The sequence below is a fragment of the Micromys minutus genome (genome assembly GCF_963924665.1).
Source record: "Micromys minutus genome assembly, chromosome: 20".
Lineage (NCBI taxonomy): Eukaryota > Metazoa > Chordata > Mammalia > Rodentia > Muridae > Micromys > Micromys minutus.
This window is the reverse complement of record NC_137955.1, coordinates 52,687,375-52,710,122: the sequence shown is the minus strand read 5'-3', so window position 1 is coordinate 52,710,122 and position 22,748 is coordinate 52,687,375. Positions and strand designations below refer to the sequence as shown.

Genomic DNA, 22,748 nt, shown 5'->3' with positions numbered 1-22,748 from the left:
TTTGGTTTGGTTTGGTTTTTATCCTTGTAAGTTGATCATCTCAGGCATTTGTTATATTGATGGAAAGCTGACCAGAACATCAGCAAAGGGTTTCTGAGAGAGAAAGAAAGAGGTTATCGCAGAGAGAACAAACACCTTGTTACACTTACTGTCCCGGGGCAAACAATGCTCCAGAACCTATTAAAATCTGTTCTGCTGGGGTTTGGTTTAGTTGTATAACTTCCAAAGTCAAAACTAAAGCAAACTTTGTGGAAACAAGAGCCAATAACAGCAGAAAACAGGGAGAGGGTCTCTTTAGAGAACAAATAAAATACGCTAGGAACTAGGAAGCCAGTGTGGACAGAGTGGAGCCCTGATCCTCTGTGTCAGTTGAGGATATTCTAAAGGGCATGTATGATAGGACACCCAAGCCCACAGGTAACTTATTGCTGAGGTTCACAGTCACAGCTAATTAAACACAAAATGGTACAACCATCTGATGGTGACAACAAACAGCAAATGCTTTAGTTATAATTACAAACTCTCCGACTGAAGTAAAAGGTCCAAGCATTCATAAGCAGACACTTTGGGACTAATCACCAAAAAGAGCAGAAACTTCTCGGGGAGACACCAGCTGCCTCTGACCCCCTCACACCATGGGAATGCATCTGGAGACAGGCCTTGGTCAGGCCCACAGTCAGTCCCACTGCCAAGGATCTTTCAAGGTGACAGGAAGATTTAGCTGAGTCCTTGCAAATGCAGCAGCACAGTAAATCCCTTGGTTTTACTTTAACAGGTACAAGCCTTGGAGAATTAAACTCTGCCTAACAGAGCAACTGGACCGAGCAGTGAAAACCTGCCCAGAGGAAAGAAAGGAAGCGCCTGATACATGGGCCCCCTCCTGTGCAGCAGAGCAGATCAGGGCCAGACATGAGCTCACACATGCATGTGCAGTTTCCTGTGCTCACATGGATACACTGGGACAAACACATAGATGGTACAAGCACACTCACAAGCCAGACACATGTGGGCACAAAAATATTCTCAGGTGAACCACCAGAAAAGGGCCAGAGTCTGTAAAGCCAGCAAGTCCAGCCCAGCAGCCTACCTTACACACAGACGATCCTATTGCTCTGACCTCAATATTACTTTTGTTCTTAGCTGAGCCCACTGGGCACCTTGCAGAAATTTGAGTAAGTATGTCAAGTATAGATCCAGGGCAGGAGGTAAAGATATTTATAGTCCACCTAGAGTCTAACCAATTCTCCCTCCTTTCTACACCCCACTAAACAAGTACCTGGAAATTCACACTGATCAGGGTGGATCTGGTTTCTCCTGTTGTGGGCAGGGAGCCCCTCTATGAGTCGGGGCTTCTTTGGGTCTAAACAACTTGGAAACCAACATTCTCAAGACTAACCCTGCTGCTTACAAATGTCAAGGAAACATTGTTCATTTCTAAAACCTAGGCAAATGCCCAGGTCTCCTTAGGTCTGTACTGAGAGATGGCTTCAGAGCCTTTCCTGTGTTTGTGGTTTCTCCTCATTGGCTATCAACTATGTAAGCTGCTCTTTTGGCTTATTTTATATTATTTTATATACTCATTACTATACAGTTCTATTTTACATCTACTCAAACTAATATTTTTGTGGAAGGTTGCTCAGATAGGTTGGAGTGCAGCTCCTTAAAGACCTGCTTCCTGTGCTCACTCCATTGCTCCGGGGTACTACATGCCAACATGGTGGGCATCTACCATGTGGCAGTTGTTTATAGTGGTATTAAGCACAAATGTGTGCCTTAACAGCAACAGGTAAGTGCTTATTAAGTGTAAGAATGAGAATAGCCTGGGCCTGTGGTGTGGTCAGAAGCCAGTTAGGCATCATCAGCCTTGCTCCTCCTTACCAAAGTATCTTCTCAGAGGCACCATAACCCAGCCTACTTCACGGTCATGCTACCCCTGAAATTCATCACTTACAAAGTATAAGCTTCTAGGTTTTCATTATGATTTCACAATTGGCTGTAACTTAAAATTTGAGAGAAGAATTTTAATAATTACATCTAATGATTGGCTATTGGAACAGCTTCTGTTGTTCCAATTCACCCACAAGTAACAGTTACAAACTCTGAATGAAATATGCAAACAACAGTCTAAAACTGGAGGGGCATTGAAACCTAAGAAGGGAACAGCCTGGAGACTTCTCCACCATCCTAAATCCTAAGAACAGGTCTCAGCTACAGCTGAGCAACCATACAAACCCACCAGAAACCTCTAGGCCATTGGCTAGAAAGCAGGAAACAGATTGAAGCAGCTACTAAAAAGAAAGCAGCAAATCTCGGTTAGGCAAAAAGTCAGAGATGGGATCCCCATATTCTCTGTGAGAAATATTAACCTTCAGCCAGTTTCTGTAATTTCCTGTGAATCACACAGGAGTACAGTGGGTCCCATGTTGTCAACTAGAGCTAAAAGAACAGAATAAATATCTGTCACGAGAGGAACAGAGAGTACTTGGCGTTTCAGTTCACACAAAGTCAATTGCCTAGTAAGACCATCACTCAGAACGCAGTTATCTCCAGAAGAACATAGAAGCATCCAGCAGGGTATAAGGCACAATGTCTTCAACACAGTTCAATCATTAGACATGAAGAAATAGGAAAGTAGGACCAATCACAGAACAACTGAAGACCGCAAAATGATGCAGATGCAAATACTAGAACTAGCAAATGAGTACTTTAACATTGCTATTAAAACTACAACAAGAAAATGTAATTGTCAATTGAAAAATATGACCAGTCTAAGAATTGGAGTAGTAGAACATAGGTTTTCTCTAAAATTTGATTAGCTCTACAAAACACTGCTGTATTACATGGAAACTGAAGGACAAGGCTGTGAAGATTCATTCTAATAAAACTTAAAATAAAATAAAACTTAAAAAAAATAAACAGGCATCTGGTCCATGGACCACAGTTCCTTGACTCCTAAAATGTGTTATCAAAAACAGGCAGTCCTGCACACATCTTTAATCCCAGCATTTTGGAGGCAGAGGCAAGGCTGGTCTACAGATCAAGTTCTAGGACAGCCAAGCCTACACAGAAAAACCCTGCCTTGCAAAACAAAAACAACAACAACAAAATACAAATGGAAATTCTGGAATTGAAGAATGCAATATCTGAAATAAAAGTTTATCCTGACTTCACAGCATAGAGATGGTGCAAGAGCCATTTGGCCAGTAGAAATGTACAATCTGAGGCACAAAGAGAAAACCTGCTTTTTGAAAGTGAGGAAGAGGCCATGATCTTCAGGTCAATAGCAAAACGTCTAATGTATATGTGTAGTCGAAGCTCTAAAATGGGGGGGGGGGGTAATCAATGAGAGAGTTTTGAAGAAAATCGTAGCAGAAAATGACCCGAACTTGGTGGGAGACACCCAGAGTTCAGAAATTCTGCCAATTTCAAACAGTAATTTTTAAAATTAACATTAAGTTCATTAAAAAACAAAACTGAGAAAATGGCCAATATGAATAACGGTTCCTTTTTGTTTTACCCTATCAAAGGACAGGAAAGAAACTTGGGTCTGTTGTAAGTCTACCAATGCTCGGATTCTTTTGTCTCAGGGACCATCTGTCTTCAGAGACTGGTGTTTTGACAGGAGCCTAGAGACTGACTCTGTTAAATATATCCTATGTCCTCAGGACCCGTCTGCCCCACAACACAGATAAATCATGCTTTTGAAGCAGATGCCATGAGCCGTGTTCTAACTGATCTCAAATGCTCAGCAATTCTTTTTCCCCTTTGGTTTATCAACAACCACATGGTGCTGTGTCGAAGCCACAGATGAGCAGCAGGACAAAGTCCCCCATGTTACTTGAAGGTCATTGCCAGCACATCCTGTAGTGGCCAGACCTCTGACAGGGACAGCCTCCACATGAGGTGCACCCATATCTCTATAATATTGCAAAAATTTTTTATACTTTCAGAAAGTTGGGTATTTCAGGAAGACTTGGGGCTGGCAGAAATAGTGATAAGCACACAGGTGTCATCTGAGGACAGAGGCAACATCCAGGAAGTTCAGAAATTCTCCTACTGTCTTAGTTTCTCCTCCAACACTTGAGCAAATGGCTATCAGGGAGGACCTAAGGGGCTGGACTAGGGTGGGCTAGCCTTTGGACCACTAAGATGTCTATGGCAGAAAAGTGAGGCTGTACTCTCCTAATGTAGCTTCAGTGAGCTATACACCCACAGAGGAGGCACTTGCAATTAGAGGTTCTCTGTGGCCTCCACAACTACAGTCTCTGCCCTCATTCCCATTATTACAGGCCCTCCCTGAGGACATAGTTCACCAGGAGATTCCCAGTATTTATCATGATGAGCTGAGAGGGCACTGAAGAAATTCTGGGCTCCCAAGTAGGAACTGTACGCAAGCCTGGCTTTCTGAAGTATATTCCTTGGGGGCCTTAGGCACCTGGACTCCAATCCTTAGTGCTGACCGGGTTACATAGTTTAAATGTAGAGACAGAAAGGTGAGTGGAAGAATCAGCCAGCTCCTAGTCAGCAATGAGACATGGCCAGATGACTTTTTCCCATGTCCCTTAAGCCTAGAGCAGGGTTATCAGGGAGGTTCCTAACCCTCTTTTCACCCAGATCTCAGAACCGGTCCCATTGGTCCCAGGACCTCACAAACTATGGGTTATCTGGCCATCAGCTCCCTAAGAGTAGAACTGACAGGGTTCTTGGTAGGGATCTTGGAATGAGAATGTGGAAACTACTACAAGATAAACTACTGCAAGATGAATGGGGGACCTACAGGTTAAAAGGTCAAATTGATGTAACATTCACTAAAGCAAAGATTCTCACATAGGAAAGGGCATGAGGCAAGGTCCTTTTATAGTGTGAGACTCAGTCCAGGGCCTTAAAGTTTAAAAAGGAACCTCATGCCAGGCTGGAAATTAGGGGTAAACAGTGGGCAAGGCACATCAGTATCCAGTCAGTACCAGCAGAATAGCTGTGGACAGTGACACAGAGACAAGGTAACTGAGCCCAGATATGATGGCTACAGCCAACATACATGAGGACTGGAGGAGCAGAGTTCACATCAGAGCCAACAACAGGTGGCCTGTCATCACCCAGGGCTTCTCTAAAGCATGAAAAATGCCAGAGGCCAGACAAACCAGGGTCACCTCCTTTTCATGGCTTTGAACTTGAAGAACAGTCTGTCAAATCACAGGAAACTACTGCAAGGGGAGCAGGGGCCTAAAGGTTAGAAGGTCAAATTGATGTAAAATCCACTAAAGCAAAGATCCTCACATAGGTTGGGGCATGAGACACGGGTGGATGCTTTAAGAGCTCCAAAGTATAATTACAAGCATAATTCCAGTTAATCTTGCTGACCTTCATACCTTCATGTGAAAAACTTCAGCAAGGCATTTTCCTCTGAGGACTTCTTTTGTGTAGACAAACTGTATTGCAGTGTCCCAAGGCTCCTGTTCATTCTGTGCCCACTCACATGGTTATGGTCACTACCACCTGAGAGCTCACAACTTTTCTCCAAAGCCAGGACTTTGTCACCATTCACTTCCTGGACACAAAGCAGGAACTCATCAGGACTATTGAGCTTTGTGGTTCATATATCACAGGCAGATAATAAGTTGGAACTCCAAAGATTAAAAAAAGCCATAAAGTGTCCCAGAAGCACAGGCCTTCAGTGAAGGCGGGGTTTGGAGACATAGGGCATTGGCATGTGAAAATGTTGATGGGATGCCAACAGCCCATTCTTCAGCTACTTGCACCTCTGAGACAGATGGTTCAGAACCCAGAGGGGCCTCCTGAGGGCCCCCACCAACACCTACCTCCCTGGGGCAAGGTGCCCCCGCAAGGTACAAACAGCCTCTATCTGTGGAGCCAGAAGGGCATGGTTCCTGCACACCCGAGGGCTCTCTGTTCCCAGGACTTGTTGGTTCACTTTCTAACAGGCAGTTTTATCTTTGGACTTCATTTCCTGGTATAAGATGACAATCTCATCTTTTCTGGATGTTGTGAAGATGAAAACTGGATCCCCAGAGAACAGATATTTTACTTTATTGATCCCAAAGAAAACGAAAAAGCAGAGGGCTTATGTATTGTCTTTATTTCCAAGGTATGGGCCAAAAAGAAGTAGAGATCTAAAGACCCTGGTATTTCTGTCTCTCCACAGAAACCACAATATTCCTGTCCAAGGTTCCAATGAGGTTTTGTACCCCCAGAACATTGCTTAGCTCAAGAACTAGCTGAGAATCTCAGGGAATAGTAAGGGATGCATACTTGGGTAGTAAGAGGCTAGACTTGCAGGGAAATGTCAGATACTAATATTCTGAAGAAAAAAAAGTGTGCTCTTGAAAGGAGGTTTATGCAGGGATTCAGCACTTCTTGGGGTGGGTGTGGTGGTGCAGGCCTGTAATCCTAGTATGTGATGGGGAGGCAGGCAGAATGATCATCAAATATAAAAGAAAGAGAAGGAAAATAAGTGGAAGAAGAGGAAAGAGACCTCTTAAAAGTTAACAGCACAAGAACAGTAATTTCAAAAATCAGCAGAAAAACTGAAAGATGAAATTCTATCAAAAAATAGAAGAAAGAAAATACATATATTGACAAGCCATGCTTCTATACTAAATGGCAGAAAATATATGAGTCTATAAGGGAAGTAGATCTGTTGTGAAGATATTATTTTAAACAGAATGGATCCTATATTATGGGGAGGAATCCCTGTACAAAGAATGCTGACAATGGCTCCCAAGGTCAGAAATCAACCATGAAAGAAGTCAAGCAGTGTCTCAAACTCTAGACACAAAAGCACTTACATCCTGCACCTCTCTGTCCCCACAGTGGCCAAGTTATAATACATCAATGATCATCAGGTTACTCCCTAGCCCTGGCACTATGATACTGACCCCCAGAAGGTTAAGGGAAAGCTTCTGAAGAAATACTTTAAAGAGAGGAACCTGAGTACAAAAGCAGAGGATGCAAAGAGTCCAAGTCAACAGAGACAGTGACAGGGGATCAGGCAAAGCTGGGCAAGGAGACTCTGAATCCCTCAAGAAGAAAACAAGAGAGCCTCAGACCTCAAATAGAGCACAGCAGCACAAGGCTTAAGCAAAACTTCCCTGATGAGCACTAGGAAATGATGCCAACAGCACTGGCAAGATGATTAGCACAAAGTCAAGTGACCTGAGTTTGATACTTGGGACCCACATGGTAGAAGGAGAGAACTAACTCCTGAACTTGGTCCTCTGGCCATCATATACATACTATGGCATGAGCACATGTGCTTGCACACATAGGTAGGCACACATGTAGTGGGTTGGCCTGATGCTGCTTGTATTCTAATGCTAATATTGGACTCCTAAGATCTGGTTGTCCCAGACATGAGAGAGTCTGCACATCGTCCCAAGTGACACTGTGTGAGCTTGCCCCCAAGTTATTTTTGATTGGTGAATAAATATGCCGACAGCCAATAGCTAAGCATACAAGACATAGGCAGGGTTAAGAATTCCTGGGATTTGGATTGGAGGAGAATGACAAGGAGAGAAGAGGAGAAGGAGGAAGGAGAAGCCACAACGGGTTAGGTGAGTCATGAAAAAGTCCCTGAGAACTGGCCAATTGGAGTTGAGTAACCCTGATGAAACACAGTAAGTAATAACTCTGGGTTATTGATTGGTAGGTAAATAGCATAGAAGGTAGACATCTGCCCAGCTTTTGTGCTGATTAAGGCTTATTGTAAATAATAAAGTTGTGTGTATGTTTTATCCAGGAACTGAATGATAAAGGTAGGGTAGAAACTCTGGATTGGTATTAAACACTTCTACAACACACACACACACACACACACACACACACACACACACACATACACACACAAAATAAAATTATATCAATAACTTCAGGCAAAACAGAAAACTACATGGGCAGTGGGTAAGCAATTGTATGTGTCACATGCTGTGAAGAATTTTGCAGTTACAGTAACTACAACCCTGGAATGTTATGGCCGACAGAAGACCCAAGAAGAGTACAATATGAGTTGGGCAGTGGGACAGTATTCCAAGATCAACCTGGACAGGAGGACAGTTGAACACGACACTCTGTCCTCTGAGCTTACTTGTTCATCTTGGTCAGTAGGGCCAAGGAAATAGTGACAAAGGTTGCCTCTTTCCAAACAATCCTAGAGTGGCTGGAGTCTCAGTACTGACAACCAAAAGAGAGAAAGATATTACAGCTGTTGTGTTAGCAGCCCTGTGCTAGGTGAAGAGAGTTTGCAGAATGCTGTGTATTTACTCAGTGACCCTGGGCCTTCTCCTACACCAAGAACACATGCAGCACAATGGAAACCCAAGCAGGTAGTTGTGAGTTGAAGGATCAGCTTCCTGATGGGAAGACACAAGGCAAGCGAAACAAATAAGTACAGGAAGGCCCAGTGGGAAGGGGGTATAACAAGAGGTTCTATCTATAGAGCATATACCTCCTCTGGGAACTACCACACTCCAAGATTTCCTGTGGTTTCTGTATCTATGTTGTGCATCTATGACTCCATCACCTGTCACCCAGATCTTGTATGTTTCTTGACCAGATTCTCTTCCCATAACTCTATAAACTTCTTATCTCAAGGACTCACATCAAAATTCCTTCCCAGGTAGGAATTTCATTCATTTTCTTACTAACGTGATATTTTGGTCACAATATGCTAAATTGCCTAACACACAGTAAAGCCACAGGCCACAGCCAAGTCCCTATAATTCTTGTTTTCAGATATCAAGAAAGTAAGTCATGGATATGACTGTCAATGAAAGTTAAAAAAAATCTGGAACTGATTAGTGACTGCAGCAAGGTTACAGAACGCAACACTCATACACAAATTCCACTGATTTTCTACATACCAGCAAAAGAGCCATAGCACTTGAAATTTAAAGCATCTTCTATATACCTTAGCACAAAACTGATGCATAAGTCACCCTCCCCCAAAGTGACAAGATGTACATTGTGAAAGCCATAAACTTTGAAGGAAAGAATCAGATAACAATAGATTAGGATGTCCCATGTTTATGGATTAGAAGTCTGAGTCTTGTCAAAATGCCAGTTCTCCCTACTTTATTATGAATGCAGGTATCCTGCCCTATACTTCATCTGGAGAGGCAGAATCTCAGGAATAAATGCTCTTTGGTGAAGGAAAACCAGTAAAATGGATGCCGCCATCACCAGATCTGTGGCTGTTGAACTTTTGGAACTGCCTAGTGCTGGGAAACAGACAGATCACTGCAGGGGGGGAGAGAGAGGGAGGGAAGAAGGGCTGCAAATACAGTGCTGGCAGAGAAGCATGGAGATTCAACAGAGACAGATTATTTCTCAACAAATAGTACTAAAATGATTGACATATGGATATAAAAGTATGAATCTAGACACAGATCCTAAAACATTTTTAAAAAGAAAACTCACAGAACTAAATGGACTAAAGACATAAAAGTAAAAACAATTTCTAGAAAAAAATATAACATGGGGAAAAGAGTCTAGATTATCTCAGATTTAATAATGAATCTTTAAATAAAATACCCAAAGTATGAAACATATAAGAAAAAAATTGGTAAATTGGACTTCGTTAAATTTAAAACTTTGGAAAGCTAAGGACATAAGTCATTGAAGAAACACTTGCTTAGCATGCATAAAATCTTGAATGTAATCGCTTAGCACTGCCCCAAATTTGTTAATTAAAAAACTTTGGAGAAAGTCTGTAGCTGTTTGTCTGACAAAAAATTAATATCTAGAATATTAAAAAATTAAAGACCAAAAGAAAAGTGGTAACTTGGCCAATAAATATTAACATGTAAAAATGTTCAGCATCCTTACTTATCATATAAACACTATTAAAACCACATGGAGATTCCATCTTTCTCCTGTCAGTATGATAATCAAGAAAACAAGCAACACATACTGCAGAAGGTGGGGGAAGGGAGAGACCCCTATATAAGCAAACAAAGTTTTAGTCATTAAGCACAAAAATTACAACATTTGGGAAAAAGTAGTTAGAAACAGAGATCCTCACATCAAACAAATTAAGCCAGACACAGAGAGATAAGTACAGGATGTTTTCTCTAACATGGTGTGATGCTTAATCTTGATGGTCAACTTAATGGGGTTTGGAATCACCTAGGAAGCAAACCTCTAGGTATATCTGAGAGGTTTAGCCATGGTAGAAAGACCCAGCCCAGATGTGTGCAACACCACTTCAAGGGCTGAAGAAAGTGGGGTGAGCACTAGCATTCATCTCTCTTTGCTTCCTGACTGAGGACGCAGTGGGAACTGTTACCTTACACCGCCACTGCCATGCCTTGCCTACTGTGGTAGAATGCACCTTCACACTGTGAACCAAAATAAACCCTTCTTCTTTAAGTTGTTTTTTATTTTGTTTTTGAGGTATTTTGTAACAACCATTTGAAAAAATGACACGTGCAGATTCTAGAACATTCTTATGACATGGAAGTAAGGTCAGTAAGAAGGGGAAGATAAACAGAAGATCGGGTGTGGGCATTGGGGAATACAAGAGAGGGCAATTTGGACTGGGTAAGTTATCTAGAAACCTGAAAATTAAAAAACTCTTGTTTTAAAGAGACAGGTTCTTACTACCCATAGCTCAGGCTAGCCTCAAACTCATCACCTTCTTGCTTCAGGCTCCCAAGTGCTATGGTTAGAGTCATGTGCCACATGAAATTTCCATTTCAGCTAAAATGAAACACTGTTGTCCTGTGAAAGACACTATCAAAAGTTAACAGAGACTGGAAGAAAATAATTGTAAAACACAAATGACAAAGGCTTCTCTCCAAAGTAAAAAATAATAATAATTCTTTAAAACTGATTAGAAAACAAAAAACTTAATTAAAAAGGGAGTCAGCTGTCAAGCCAGAAACTTTATCAGAGACACACAAATGTCAAATAAAGCAGATGAAGAGATGTTCTCCTGGAATAGGGAAAAGAAATGTAAGAGCTGAAAGAATGGGAGAAGGGTTACTGTGTAATGTTGGCTTCTGGATGTGATATGATGACCACACTCAGGAACATAAGACAACTGTGGTCACCTGTGTAAGACCTGCACAAGAGAAACCTGCCAGCATTCCAACTGAAGGGAACAGGGGCTCATGAGGATCCATCTACTAACGGAGGACCAATTGGCAATTGGTGGCTGCTAGGGGAAAGGGGGGCATGTTTATTCAAGTGTACTAACCAGTAAATTGCCCATGTTCTTATAGATGGTTCTACAACCATGTGCTTGCAGGCAGCACTATCTGGATTTAGTGAGTTAATTAAGAAAGAAAATAAAGGTGTAAAGGGAGGTATTAGAGTAGTGGAGGAAAATGGGAAAGATGATTTGGGTTAAATACAATCAAGATACACTACAGACATGTGAGACTGTCAAAAAAAGTCTGTACAAAAAGAAAAAAATAAAATAAAAGAACTTTCACGTTGCTTGGTACCAGGGGAGAACTGCATGTTTCAACGTAAGGGTCCACTGCATAACGACCAGAATTGCAACAGTCCAGATCACTGTCCACTAAATGTTGGCATGGAGTTGGGGTGATAGATTCTCACCATTGTTGGTACAAAATAGTGAAACCACTTGGGAAAGCAGTTGGCTGTTTTTTCCAACACTAAATGTATTCATAGCATCTGCTTTTATAACCACCACGTTCAAAGAACTTGAAAACTATGTCCACACAAAAACTTGCACACAGATATTTATGCTAGCTTTATTTAAAATTATCCAAAGTTTAAATACATTCTCCAGTGGATAAATGAATAAATTGAGTATATCCATTAATGGAAAAAATGCATTATTAAACTATTAGAGAGGAGTAACCTTAAACACATGTTATTAAGTGCCAGTCTAAAAATATCACAGACTACATGATCCCATTCTGGAAAAGACAAAACTGTAGAGACAACTAAAAAAGATGGATGGTTGCTAGGGGATGGGGAGGGTATAAGTAGATGGGGTCAACATGGGATTTAAAGCAGTTAAAATACATACCACAATGGTGGATGCAAGTTATGCATTTGTTAGTACCTTAAGTTAATATAGGCATCAATTTGATGTGATTGACAAAGAATACTCCTAGTTAACATTCTTAACCACTGAAGGAGGAGGCAGTTTTGACAAGAGTAGGTACCAGCACACTGATTATTCTCCAAATCTAAAACTTTACTTTAAAATTAAGTATGTTGGCTTTTTGAGAATTAGCCTCATGGAAGTCATGATGGGTGACTCAGAGTAACATAGGCTGTAAAAGGCCAAGTCAGGACAACAGACCACTTAAGAGCATATGTGGGCTAAATGTCCTGCTATTCACCTAGGTGTGAACACACAGTTATAATTTCATGCCACCCCAGCTATTTACAGTGATCCCACCATACTAAGTTTCAGATTTTAATAAAATTAGAACAAATAAAAATCCTACTTTTCACTGGAAGGTAACAGTGGAAAGGGTGTTGGTGCTCAGTTTCCCCTACAAGCAAAAAGGAAGAGCAAAAAACTACATCTGTAGAGCACAGCCCTCTGGAATGCAAAAGCTGTGGGGTTGGCCTGCAAGGCAGATGAGTTGGGGGTCGTGCAATAGGGTCCTCCTCAGACTCCTAGGCCAAAAAAAAGCAAATCAACATTGGGTGCCCTGGTATTGTATGAGCTTATATATACAAGTATGGCAGAACAAAGCACTCTCCCAAGACACCAGCTGCTGGGGACTCTAATAAACATAAATCCAGGGTACCTTCTATATTTGTACCAACCCTCAGTTCATCTCATTTTGTTAGCTTTTACTTTCAAAAAATGGAACCCTTTCTGGGGTTGAAGATGGCCATAGTGCAGCAGCATGCCTGCATGTAGAAATCACGTGAGCCACCCACAACTAGATGTCCTTCACTGCCTCCATTCTGTAACAGCCTAGGCTCCACTGGGAGCATAACAGCCTCTTTGAGGACACAGAGCATGGTGGGAACAGAGAGATTAGCTAAACAGTAAGGCCCAAGATCAGCTTCGATATACACAGGGTAAAGGCATGATGTCTGATCCTACATCTAGCCCACTAAGGCCTGACCATGGAGTCTCTCATGACTCTAGACACCACTGACATCATGACTGTCACCATGAATGCAGTGTACACTCTATAAAACACACATTTTCTTCCATTTCAAGGCATTTTTCCCATATACCTTGTTACACTCTACCAGATGCCACACCCAAATAGGCCACAAATGCATCTTCACAGTGTTCATGTGTATGCATTCTAAGAGGGCTTGGTCCAAGGGCCACCCTAGCAACTCTAGTGGGTGAGACATTGGCAGACAGATTCCCTTCACCCCTATGATGTTGATGGTGATGGTGCCAACTTGCACCCCTTCTTGTTCCCAGGAGAATGTGAATTCATTTTTAAAAGTTTTTTTCATGCAATATATTTTGATTATATCTTTACTCTCCCCCAATTCCTCAAGATCCTCCCTACCACCCAACTTCATGTTCTTTCTCTTTCTCTCTCTCTCTTTCTCAAAAAAAATCAACTAAATAACAACAAAAAATATGTTGTCTGTTTATGTTTTCCAAATACCCCTAACCATGAGGCCTGCCTTAGAGTGTAGTTGATATAACAAGGGTCACTCCGCTGACTACAACTAATTTCCTCTATCCGAGAAGCTATTGCTTGCAAACAGGTTGGGACTTGGTGTTCACTACCTCTTCTCCATGCTGAATTTTTGTCTGGCTTGAACTTGTACAGGTCTGTGCATTCTGTCACATTCTGGGTGAGCTCAAATGTGCATCAACCCTGTTGTGTCTGGAAAAACGCTGTTTCCTTGAAGTCACCTACCATCTCTGCGTACTCTTCTGCATAAATCCCTGAACCTGGAGGGGAAGGGTGTGATAAAAGCATTCCAATTAGGGCTGAATGCTCCAAAGTATGAATTCTTAAACATCTTACAACTGGAGCCTACAAAACAGCTCTATGGGTAAAAGTACTGACCACACAACCTGATAACTTGAGTTTGATTCCTTAAACACACAATGGAAGGAAATTAACTTCTGAAAGTTGTGTTTCTATTTCTATAGATGTGCTGTGGCATGAACACATGTACCCAGTCCCTAAACACACCACAACACAAACACACACACATACACACGGGGGGGGGTTAAATTCTAAAAAGTAACTTTCCCATAGTTGTGGTCAGGATCCCATGCTATGGGACTGAGTTATAAACAGCCAAACACAGCTTTGTGGCTTTCACAGACTGCCCTGCTGGCAAAAGGCCGTTTGTTCTCTGACCCTTACTGTGGTAGAACACCAGGGGCTAGTCTGTCCTCACAGTGAGCACTCAAGACAGTGAATGACCCCAGCACACTCAGCACCAGCACAATTTGGGAGATACTGTGCTCTCAGGACTAGACTAGGCTCAAGGCCCATTTGTTCTTGGTGAATACCCACATTCACCCTTCAGACCTCAAAGAACAGAATTAAAGGCTGAAACTTGGGCTGGTGAAATGGCTCAGCAAATAAAAATGCCTGCCACAAGCCTGAGAACCTAAATTCTGTTTTGGAGACTCATAATGGAAGGAAAGAACCAACTCCTGAAAGTAGTTCTCTGTGACAACACATGCACATTCATGCACATATATTTTTAAAAGAACAAAATATTTTATTACATTTACTTGTTCGTGTGTGTGTGTGTGTGTGTGTGTGTGTGTGTGTGTGCTAGGGTATGCATGTAGAGATCTGAAGATAACTTTCAGGAATCATTTATTTCCTTCCACCATGTGGTAACTTCTCACTCCACATCACTCCATACAAACTCAGGTGATCAGTCTTTTTAAAAATCAGGCCAGTGACCAGGTAAAGATGCTTGCTGCCAAGCCTAATGGCCTAAGTTCAATCCCCAGGACCCACATAGTGGAAGACAGAATTGTCTCCTACAAGTTTTTCTCTGACCATCACAAATATTCCTTAGCATGCATATGTACATAATGTCCAGTTTGGGATGGCATTTTCATCTATATGTGACTTTCATGGCATATTTTGTTTATTGCTACCATTATGTGCTGTAACCTTCTCAGACAACAGGTACCTTGTAAGTACCTCACTTGCTACATCCATTTCTTAACACCTCTCCATAGAGAGATGCAGATGCTGGCTCATGTCTTGTGAAGAGCTTGGTGTACTGAAGAGTTAGGAGCTTGTCCCTGTACAGTTAAACCAGGCTGCCATGAGTGCTTTTCAGATGCTTCGACATATACAGGTAAGAACCAAGAGTCGCCTGGCCCAGCTGTGGGAGGCACTTTATTGATGTGTGTGTTTCTAGGAGCCCTGGAATGTACAGTGTCTCCTGGGAGAATATGCCATTCATTTTCATATGTCCCTCCCTGAAGTCCTAAAATCTTTCTCCCAGGCCAGTATTTCTCTCAGGATTTCTAATTTTAGAGGTTGGGGTCATCTCCGTGGGCTGACCTGGACAGGGGAATCACTGGTCTCTTAGATGAGTTGAAAAGATAGAGCCCAGAGATAGCACTATGTGGGCAAAGTATGCTTACACACTTCTCCAGCAGAGTCTAGGTGTGGGAACAAGAACATAAGCAGTCTGGGTATGCACATGCAAAATCACCCATGCTTTTATTCACACAAGTGGCACACACACACAGGTGTGTGTGCACCCACATGGTCCAGTGTAATCATTGATGAGTCTGTGCTGTTTGCGCACACTTCCTAAGAGGGCTCTGGACTCCGAGTTTCATTGGCTCCTCCACACCTACTGCTAGCCTTTTATACCTTTCCTCCCAACTTTCCCAGTCTTCCTTGTGTGACCGAGATAAGTCACATTACTTCCACCCTGCAGTTAGGGTTTCCCAGGCTCCATGTTCCTTTTCAAAGGAGCAATTATGCTCACTTCGCTGTATCTCCTCCTCAGGCAGCTGTCTCTTGGACCGCCTCAACAAAGTTGGAGGCTGGGGAAGTCCAGAGAGGACTTAGGAGAAAGGCTTAGCTGATGCTAACTTTTTGTGTTCAGGTTGAGGCACACAAAGCAACCCCAGAACAGTAGAAGAGGTGCTATGGGCCCATATCACTTGAACAAATCTTGACCAAATTTAAGAACGAAGCCCTCAGCAACTCCATTTCTTCAAAAAGTTCATAAAAACGGGCCTTTTAAGTTTCCCATTTTTCTTGGGAAACTCTTTCCCAGCAGAGAACTCAAATCTAACTGGACTTTGGCACATCAACTCAGCAGGTGGTAAATCCAGCTGGTTTCCTGACTTGTCCGGGAGGGGAGAGAGGAGCAAACTGCTCCACCTCACTGGAAACTTCCCTCTTCAAGGAGAGCTTAAAAATCTGACCTGAAAATGATGCTGGTTTTGTCTTTCTCTAGGGATAGCTTCTGGAGCAGAACTGGTGAAACCACACAAAGCCTTCAACATATGTCTAGGGACAAGAGCCTAGCAGCTGCTCCTAACCATCTCCTTCCTAGGGGCCGAGTGTTCTTCAGGAGGCCCCAGACAAAGTCCACACCATTTACCCAACAATGAGCCTCCGTCTGTTCCTGACTATGCCCTCTCCAACCAATGATGCAGCCCCAGTGATCCTGGTTCTGATCAGGGTAAATATTGCCAGAATTTACCCTCATCTGTCCCCAGTTCTTGGGTCTCCAGGGCCTAAGCCAGTGTTCAATCCCTGTACCCTAAGGCTTTCCTTACTGTGTCCAAGATGGGTTACACCCTCAGCATTCCTAGCAGCTCTCCAGCCCCTCAGTCTGAACCCTGTCCCCTGTAGCCAGCAGACTGGGGGCTCTCCTTCAGATAAAAGATACTTCTTAGAGAAATGACACTCAATGATAGACATGGACAATAAGAGCAACCAGCTTGAAGCAAAGGCCAGTGTACACAAGCCTGACAAGACTTCACCTATCCTGCTGCTAGGCTGACACTCAGATGTCACACCCATAGAACATTAAGCTTATGGGAGCACCTTTTGCCTGCCACACCTAAAAATGCATTGTCACCAGGGATGCCATGCACAGGAAACGGGGTGGCAGTTTGGGGAAGAATTTGACCAAAGACTTAGGAATCTCTTCCTTGAACTCAGGTTCAAAGGGGTGCTTGGAGCTTAAGGTAGGAAGCCACTAGGCTTACAGCATGACATCTACTCATACATGCGTGTACACATCTGTGTATCCAACCAGCTATTTACATTAAACCTCACATGCATTCACTCCCTGCAGAAGCCTTGGTAGGTATAGACAGTTATCAGCTACTCAGTAAGAACAGAACTGCATATTTGCTTGAGTCAAAAGAGCTTGGAGTTAAGGAAGGCTTCCTCAAGGGCTGGAGTAGCCTAGCGATTTCTAAGGTGGGAAAAGATGGGGTAGTAGGAAGCTGGATGTGGAAGAACAAGGCTTAGGGTGAGGAAGGTCGAGTCTGCGCTCCAACTGTGAACTGGAAAAGGACTTAGCTGGCATCCAGTTCAGAGCCATGAGATACTCACTGGCAGCTCTTCCCTTAGTCCTTCTTGTCTCTCACTAATGACATTTCACTGTACTGGTCACTGACCTCAAGTCCATGACTCCTCAAGGCAGGGCTGAGGTAGGAAGAGCTAGAGAATGTCCTAAATTTACCAGCACTTGCCCATTCGTATTCTTGACTAGAGGCCTGAGAAAAGTAAAGCCTAGAAAAGAACAGAAAGAGAAAGAAGCTGAAGAGGGGGAACTAGAGGGTATAAGGGACAGCAGAGTAGGGTGTAGCTTAGGCTGGTAGCTGGGCCTACTAAGCTCTTCACAATAGGGAGGTACCTGGAGATCCAACAGCTGTCCACATTGATCAGATAAGCCACACCCACCTCAGCTTTGGAAGGGAATGTGGGATGCTGTTCAACCTCAGTGTTGACATGCAACACCCTAAAATATGGTGCCCTGGGCCCTAACAGCCATGGCACAGTGATACCAGAGACAGCAATATCCTACAACATTGAAGGCAAAAATCCTTTCTCTAAGGGAATCTCCAAACCCTGGGGCTGGGTGGAGAAAGAGCAGCTGAGCTGATCCTAACCTTGCCAGACTCATTCAAACACACAGGGGACCCGTGGGAGACTCAGGACACACAAATCCATGGGAGCCCTAACTTTAAAGCATCCCAAACTCAGACACTTGTTACCAAAGAAACCAAAAGGGGACTCCCAGTACATGACTGCTTATAGGGATAGATCAGAATCCCACAGCTATGACATGGCATGAAGCCACCTGAATGGTTATCAGGACTCAGAGGTGCACTGTAGCAGCCTGGCTTGTTATGATGAACGGTTTGTAGTGGGCTTGTAGCTCACAGTGAGGTTGTCCAGGACAACCATCCTAGAAGGTCTAATAGTTCTCTCTAGAAAGCAGCAGGAGGAAAGGGGTGGCATTGGCACCTGTGCAAACAGGCAGGGTTAGTCAGGGCTCTTCCCTGCACTGTTACAGCACTTCCTAACCTTTTCTCTCTCCTCAGGATGCTTTGGCTTCAAGTGCTGAAGTAACATGAAGTGCATGAATTTACAGCTCAAGCAACTGTCCAGAGGCAGCTCCCCAAAATAAGACTTTATACCTTCCGTGCCTCTTATCGGATTCTACAGACTCCCCTCAACCACATGAGTTCTGCCCTGTGACCTGCCCCTAGATTGCTCTTTCCCCTCTGCCTCTCTGACAGGTATAGCCCCACACCATTCCATTCTGATCTGAGAGGTTTCTGATTTCCTTACAGATAGGACTCAGCTAGGGGTTGGTCACTGTTATTGCCTGGATTCCCTTTACTGGTACTTCAGGAGGCCCTGGGGGACAACATCGTTTTTGTTCTCTATAATCACATTTCTCTCCCCTACTCTCCCAGCCTCCTTCATCAACTCCTGGTTCCCTCTTTGGCTTTAGACAGAAGGTTTGGGTCCTATTCCTGTGAGACTCAGGAATTGTGAGATGGGATCTGTGCTATAGAGGCAGCACTGCTCCTAGTACAATACAAGGACACAAAAAGCTGTGTGCTAAATACCCTTCTGTGTCTGGACTCTTCCTTCCAGTAAGTCTGGGCAACTGCCTCACCTCCCCAAAGCCCAGAAGCTCTGATTGTTCTCCCCACAGCTTTTCTGGTCTTATGCTCTGTCTTCCAACTAAAGTAGTGGTCTGAGAGGTCAGTCGTGACCTAGGTCCACCCTCAACACAACTTCAGCAAGAACCAAAGTCCTCTAAGGCCTGCAGATAAATTGGTTTAGTTTTGCGCTAGTCTTGCCTTGACCTTTCCCAGTCTCTTTTCATTCTCTCTTTAGACTTTCCATAAACTCCCCTTTGACTCTCCTCCCCCTCCCCCTGGCTGCTTCTAGTCTACCTTCAACTTCTCTACTAACTTCCTTGGCAACCCTTTAGATTCCTGCCCCTGTTTTCCTCTATTCCCAATAACCTCTTACTGTGTGCTCCTGAAGCTGCCTGGATCCACCCAAGGTGGAGTCTTAGTGGATACTAGGTGGACGTAGGTGGACCCTTAGTGCTGCCTGTAGCCTAGTACGGACCCAGCCTTGAATCCCAACACTGAGGCTATAGGATAGGGACTTCCAAATTGGAGTATGTGGACAGATAAGAGAGCACCTCACCTACCCAGGGTAGACCCTGCCCTCCTACCACAGACAATCAGACCTTTCCAGAATACCACCTCTGTCCTATAGACAGGTACCCTGGGCTTGACATCCCTGCCTTTAGCCTTCCTCAGTCCCCAAGTGCAATAATCACACTACCTGTGTTCTAGGATCCATGTCTTATTCCCCAGCTGGGTCAAAACTGGCTGATAGAAATATGACCTCCTAACCATAAGGTTGGCCTGGGAGTTAAAAATAATCAGAAGAAAACATGCGTTCCATCAGCATAAGTCCTTTCCATTCTCTCCTGGAAGGCAGTTCCAACTTGAGGATAAAGTCGTGTGGACAGTCCTGAACATTTTAAAAGTACTTGGAGCTTATAAGTGAGAGCCATGTCCTTTTTTTCTAGGAGCTGTGGAGGTGCCAGCTATATGACCCAAACCACACACGTATCAGCTATGTGCCCACAGAGCTATCCATGAGCTATCTGTGATGGGGCATGTGAGACTGATTGTACAGGGGGGGAGTCTGAGAGGCTTCTGAAGAACAGATCAAGGCCATCAGGGATCTGAATAAATCTAGACTTCACAGCTGAGGGAAGAGCTGTAAGGTAAGAGATAGGTCTTACCTTATCTGCCACCAAGAGTCTCTGCCTTGGTGGTTCTTAAAGCCAGCAGGGAAGAGCTGAACCTGCAGATTGCTCTCTCCCTTTCCATTTCTATAGTGAGTCTTCGGGGAAGAGAATGGGTTCCTGGTGGGGTCTGATTAGAGTAAATATGCCTCGGAAATTAATACCAGTGAAGATTTGGTGCAGCTGCATATTGTTGGGGCTGAAAGGAATGGAACTGAGGGACAGCAACATTGGTCCTTGGAGGAGAGGGTCTTGTGGACAGATGAAGTCTGAAAGGTGGGGAGGTGTTTGCTGTGATGCTTGGAGCAGAGATACTTAAGGAACTTCCTGGGTAAAGGACCCTAAAGGCCGGGCTCTTAGCTGAGCATGTTGGTAACATGCAGTACAGTGCATGGAGTGGACCAACAAGGCTCAACCCCTGTAGGTTTAAGCAGGGAAGGATGTTGGGGGAGAAAGGATCTGCTGCAAGTACTTGGATCAGTGAGAGCAAGACTCAGCCAGGAGACCTTGGGGACCTGAGAAGGATCATCTCCGTAATTTCTAGAAGTTAGAAGTGAGGTTAAGTTGAACAATAGTTAACACCTGGGCCCACTAAAATTGGAGAGAGTTGCTGCTGACTCTGGTGGCCAGCCCTTCTTGGGGCAAGTTCATGGCCCCTGGAAACCAGCAGAGTTATAACCCTCAGGGATCAGGCTTCCCCTTAGTGTGTTGACCTAGCACTGAGCATGGCAGATAGACCTGGCTATTGCTAAACTGAGATGCTAAACTCCAAATCTGTAGTCCAAGGGTACAGAGAGAAGCTCCCAGATAACACAGAAGGCACACACTCACTCCATATACTAGAATGCTGCAGTCTATAAAGAAGCAGATGAGCTTGGTGAAAGGGCATCCTTGGAACCTCCCTGACCCTTTCTAAACACTCGGTGTGAAGAATTGAGTACTGTCTAGTCACAGCAACACACAGCACAAACCTTACTGAAAAACCCAGTCAGACAGCATGTGCAAGAGAGCCCAGTGCCAGAACCATGGGCCAAATGAATAGAAAGAGGAGAAAGCAAGAAATAAAATTAAAAAAAGAAAGAAAGCCTTCATTAACCAGTCACTCTAAGCTCTGTAAATGTTCTCTCCATAGCTTTCCCTCCCCTGTCCTGCTAAAGAGGCATGCTCCCTCCTGGGTCTTGGAAGGCCTCTTTTATTCCATAACCTTACAGGACACCTGCAGACTAGGAGTCTCTGTATCTGTTCTTTCCTCAAATAAGGGTCTAACGAATTCCACAGGGACTACATCCTTACCACCTCCACAAAGATAACAAAGCTTTGATCCTCTTAAATTTTTAAGAGGTCTGACCTTCCTCTCACCTTGCTGGAGCTCTTTCTAACCCACTTCCCAGTTTCACTGAGCCAGCTGAGAGAGGAGAATCCTCTTCCCCTCCAGACAAGAGGTTATGAGTTTGCCTGGATTAATCATAAGTATTATTTATTTATTTATTTATTTGTTTGTTTATTTATTTATTTATTTATTTATCTGCTCTAGACCCAGAGTTCACTCCAGTGCCACGTACAAGTCAAGTCTCTCAGTGCAATAGTCCCATAGTACTAAGTAGGGTAGTATCTAGAGAAGGATTTGGGTAGAATGGGCCATGAGCATGAGATTGTGGGAACAGCCCTGGCCCTGTAGGGCTGCTGGATAAGCTGGTGCACTTCTCCAACCTATAGTGCACCCACCGCACTCTTGCTGAATGTGCCTCTTCCCCAGAAAGGGATACAAAATACTAGGGCAAAGGCAGGTAGTATAGACTCTAAGGGCATGGCTAAGACTCAGTCATGGGATACCATGATCCACAAAACCCGGGCCGCTTACCGATTTTGGCCAAGCTGGCCACGAGGATCCAGAGCGCAATGATGTATGGATCCTGGACATGGTGCCATTTGAAGGTGACCACCTGGAAGCTTGCACCACTGCTCGGTTCCTCCTCAATGCCCCTCGCGCCTCGCAGGCTGGTCAGCGTCAGCGCCAGCGCCAGCAGTGACTTCCACCCTGGTCTCATTGCCCGGTACCACATCGCTACTGCTCAGTTCCGGGAGCCCACACGCATACCGTGATGAGTACCTGCTGCGCTCTCAGTCGCAGCCCTCTGCGTCGTCCCGGAGCTGGCAGCCGTCAGGTCCCCGGGCCCGCCCGCCCGGGTGGCCTTTAATCCCGCTGCCCCCTCCCGCGCCAGGGCGGGGACTTCCCGCCCCCGCTGCGCACACGTGAACGCGAACAGTTGGGCTGGTTAGAAGCACTCCTGCCTGCCCTGCTCACGCCCACCTAGTTGGTTGGGCCCCAGCCTAGGAGTCCGGGCTCTTTGGGTGCCGCGGGCTCCTGAGCCAGCAACTAGGATCTATGGATTCGAGGTCTTCGAGGTCGCTCCTCCCCAAGGTCGAGTGACACCTAGCCCACTAGCAGTTGCTTTCTTCCAGACGGAGTGCAGCTAGGCATGCCACTGACTCTACCCGTTAAGTGGGACCTA

At 44.2% G+C, this 22,748-nt stretch overlaps 1 protein-coding gene across 1 annotated transcript in view; it reads right to left on the bottom strand.

The window, feature by feature from the left end:
- Positions 1-22,298, bottom strand: part of SLC9A3 (solute carrier family 9 member A3) — a gene marked incomplete at both ends in the record, with an annotated part of 42,831 nt that extends 20,533 nt beyond the window's left edge. The window contains one exon of the mRNA XM_080933605.1: positions 22,097-22,298. Coding sequence (XP_080789731.1) covers positions 22,097-22,298 — 202 coding nt within the window. The remainder of the gene's footprint in view (positions 1-22,096) is intronic.
- Positions 22,299-22,748: the final 450 nt, after the last annotated feature.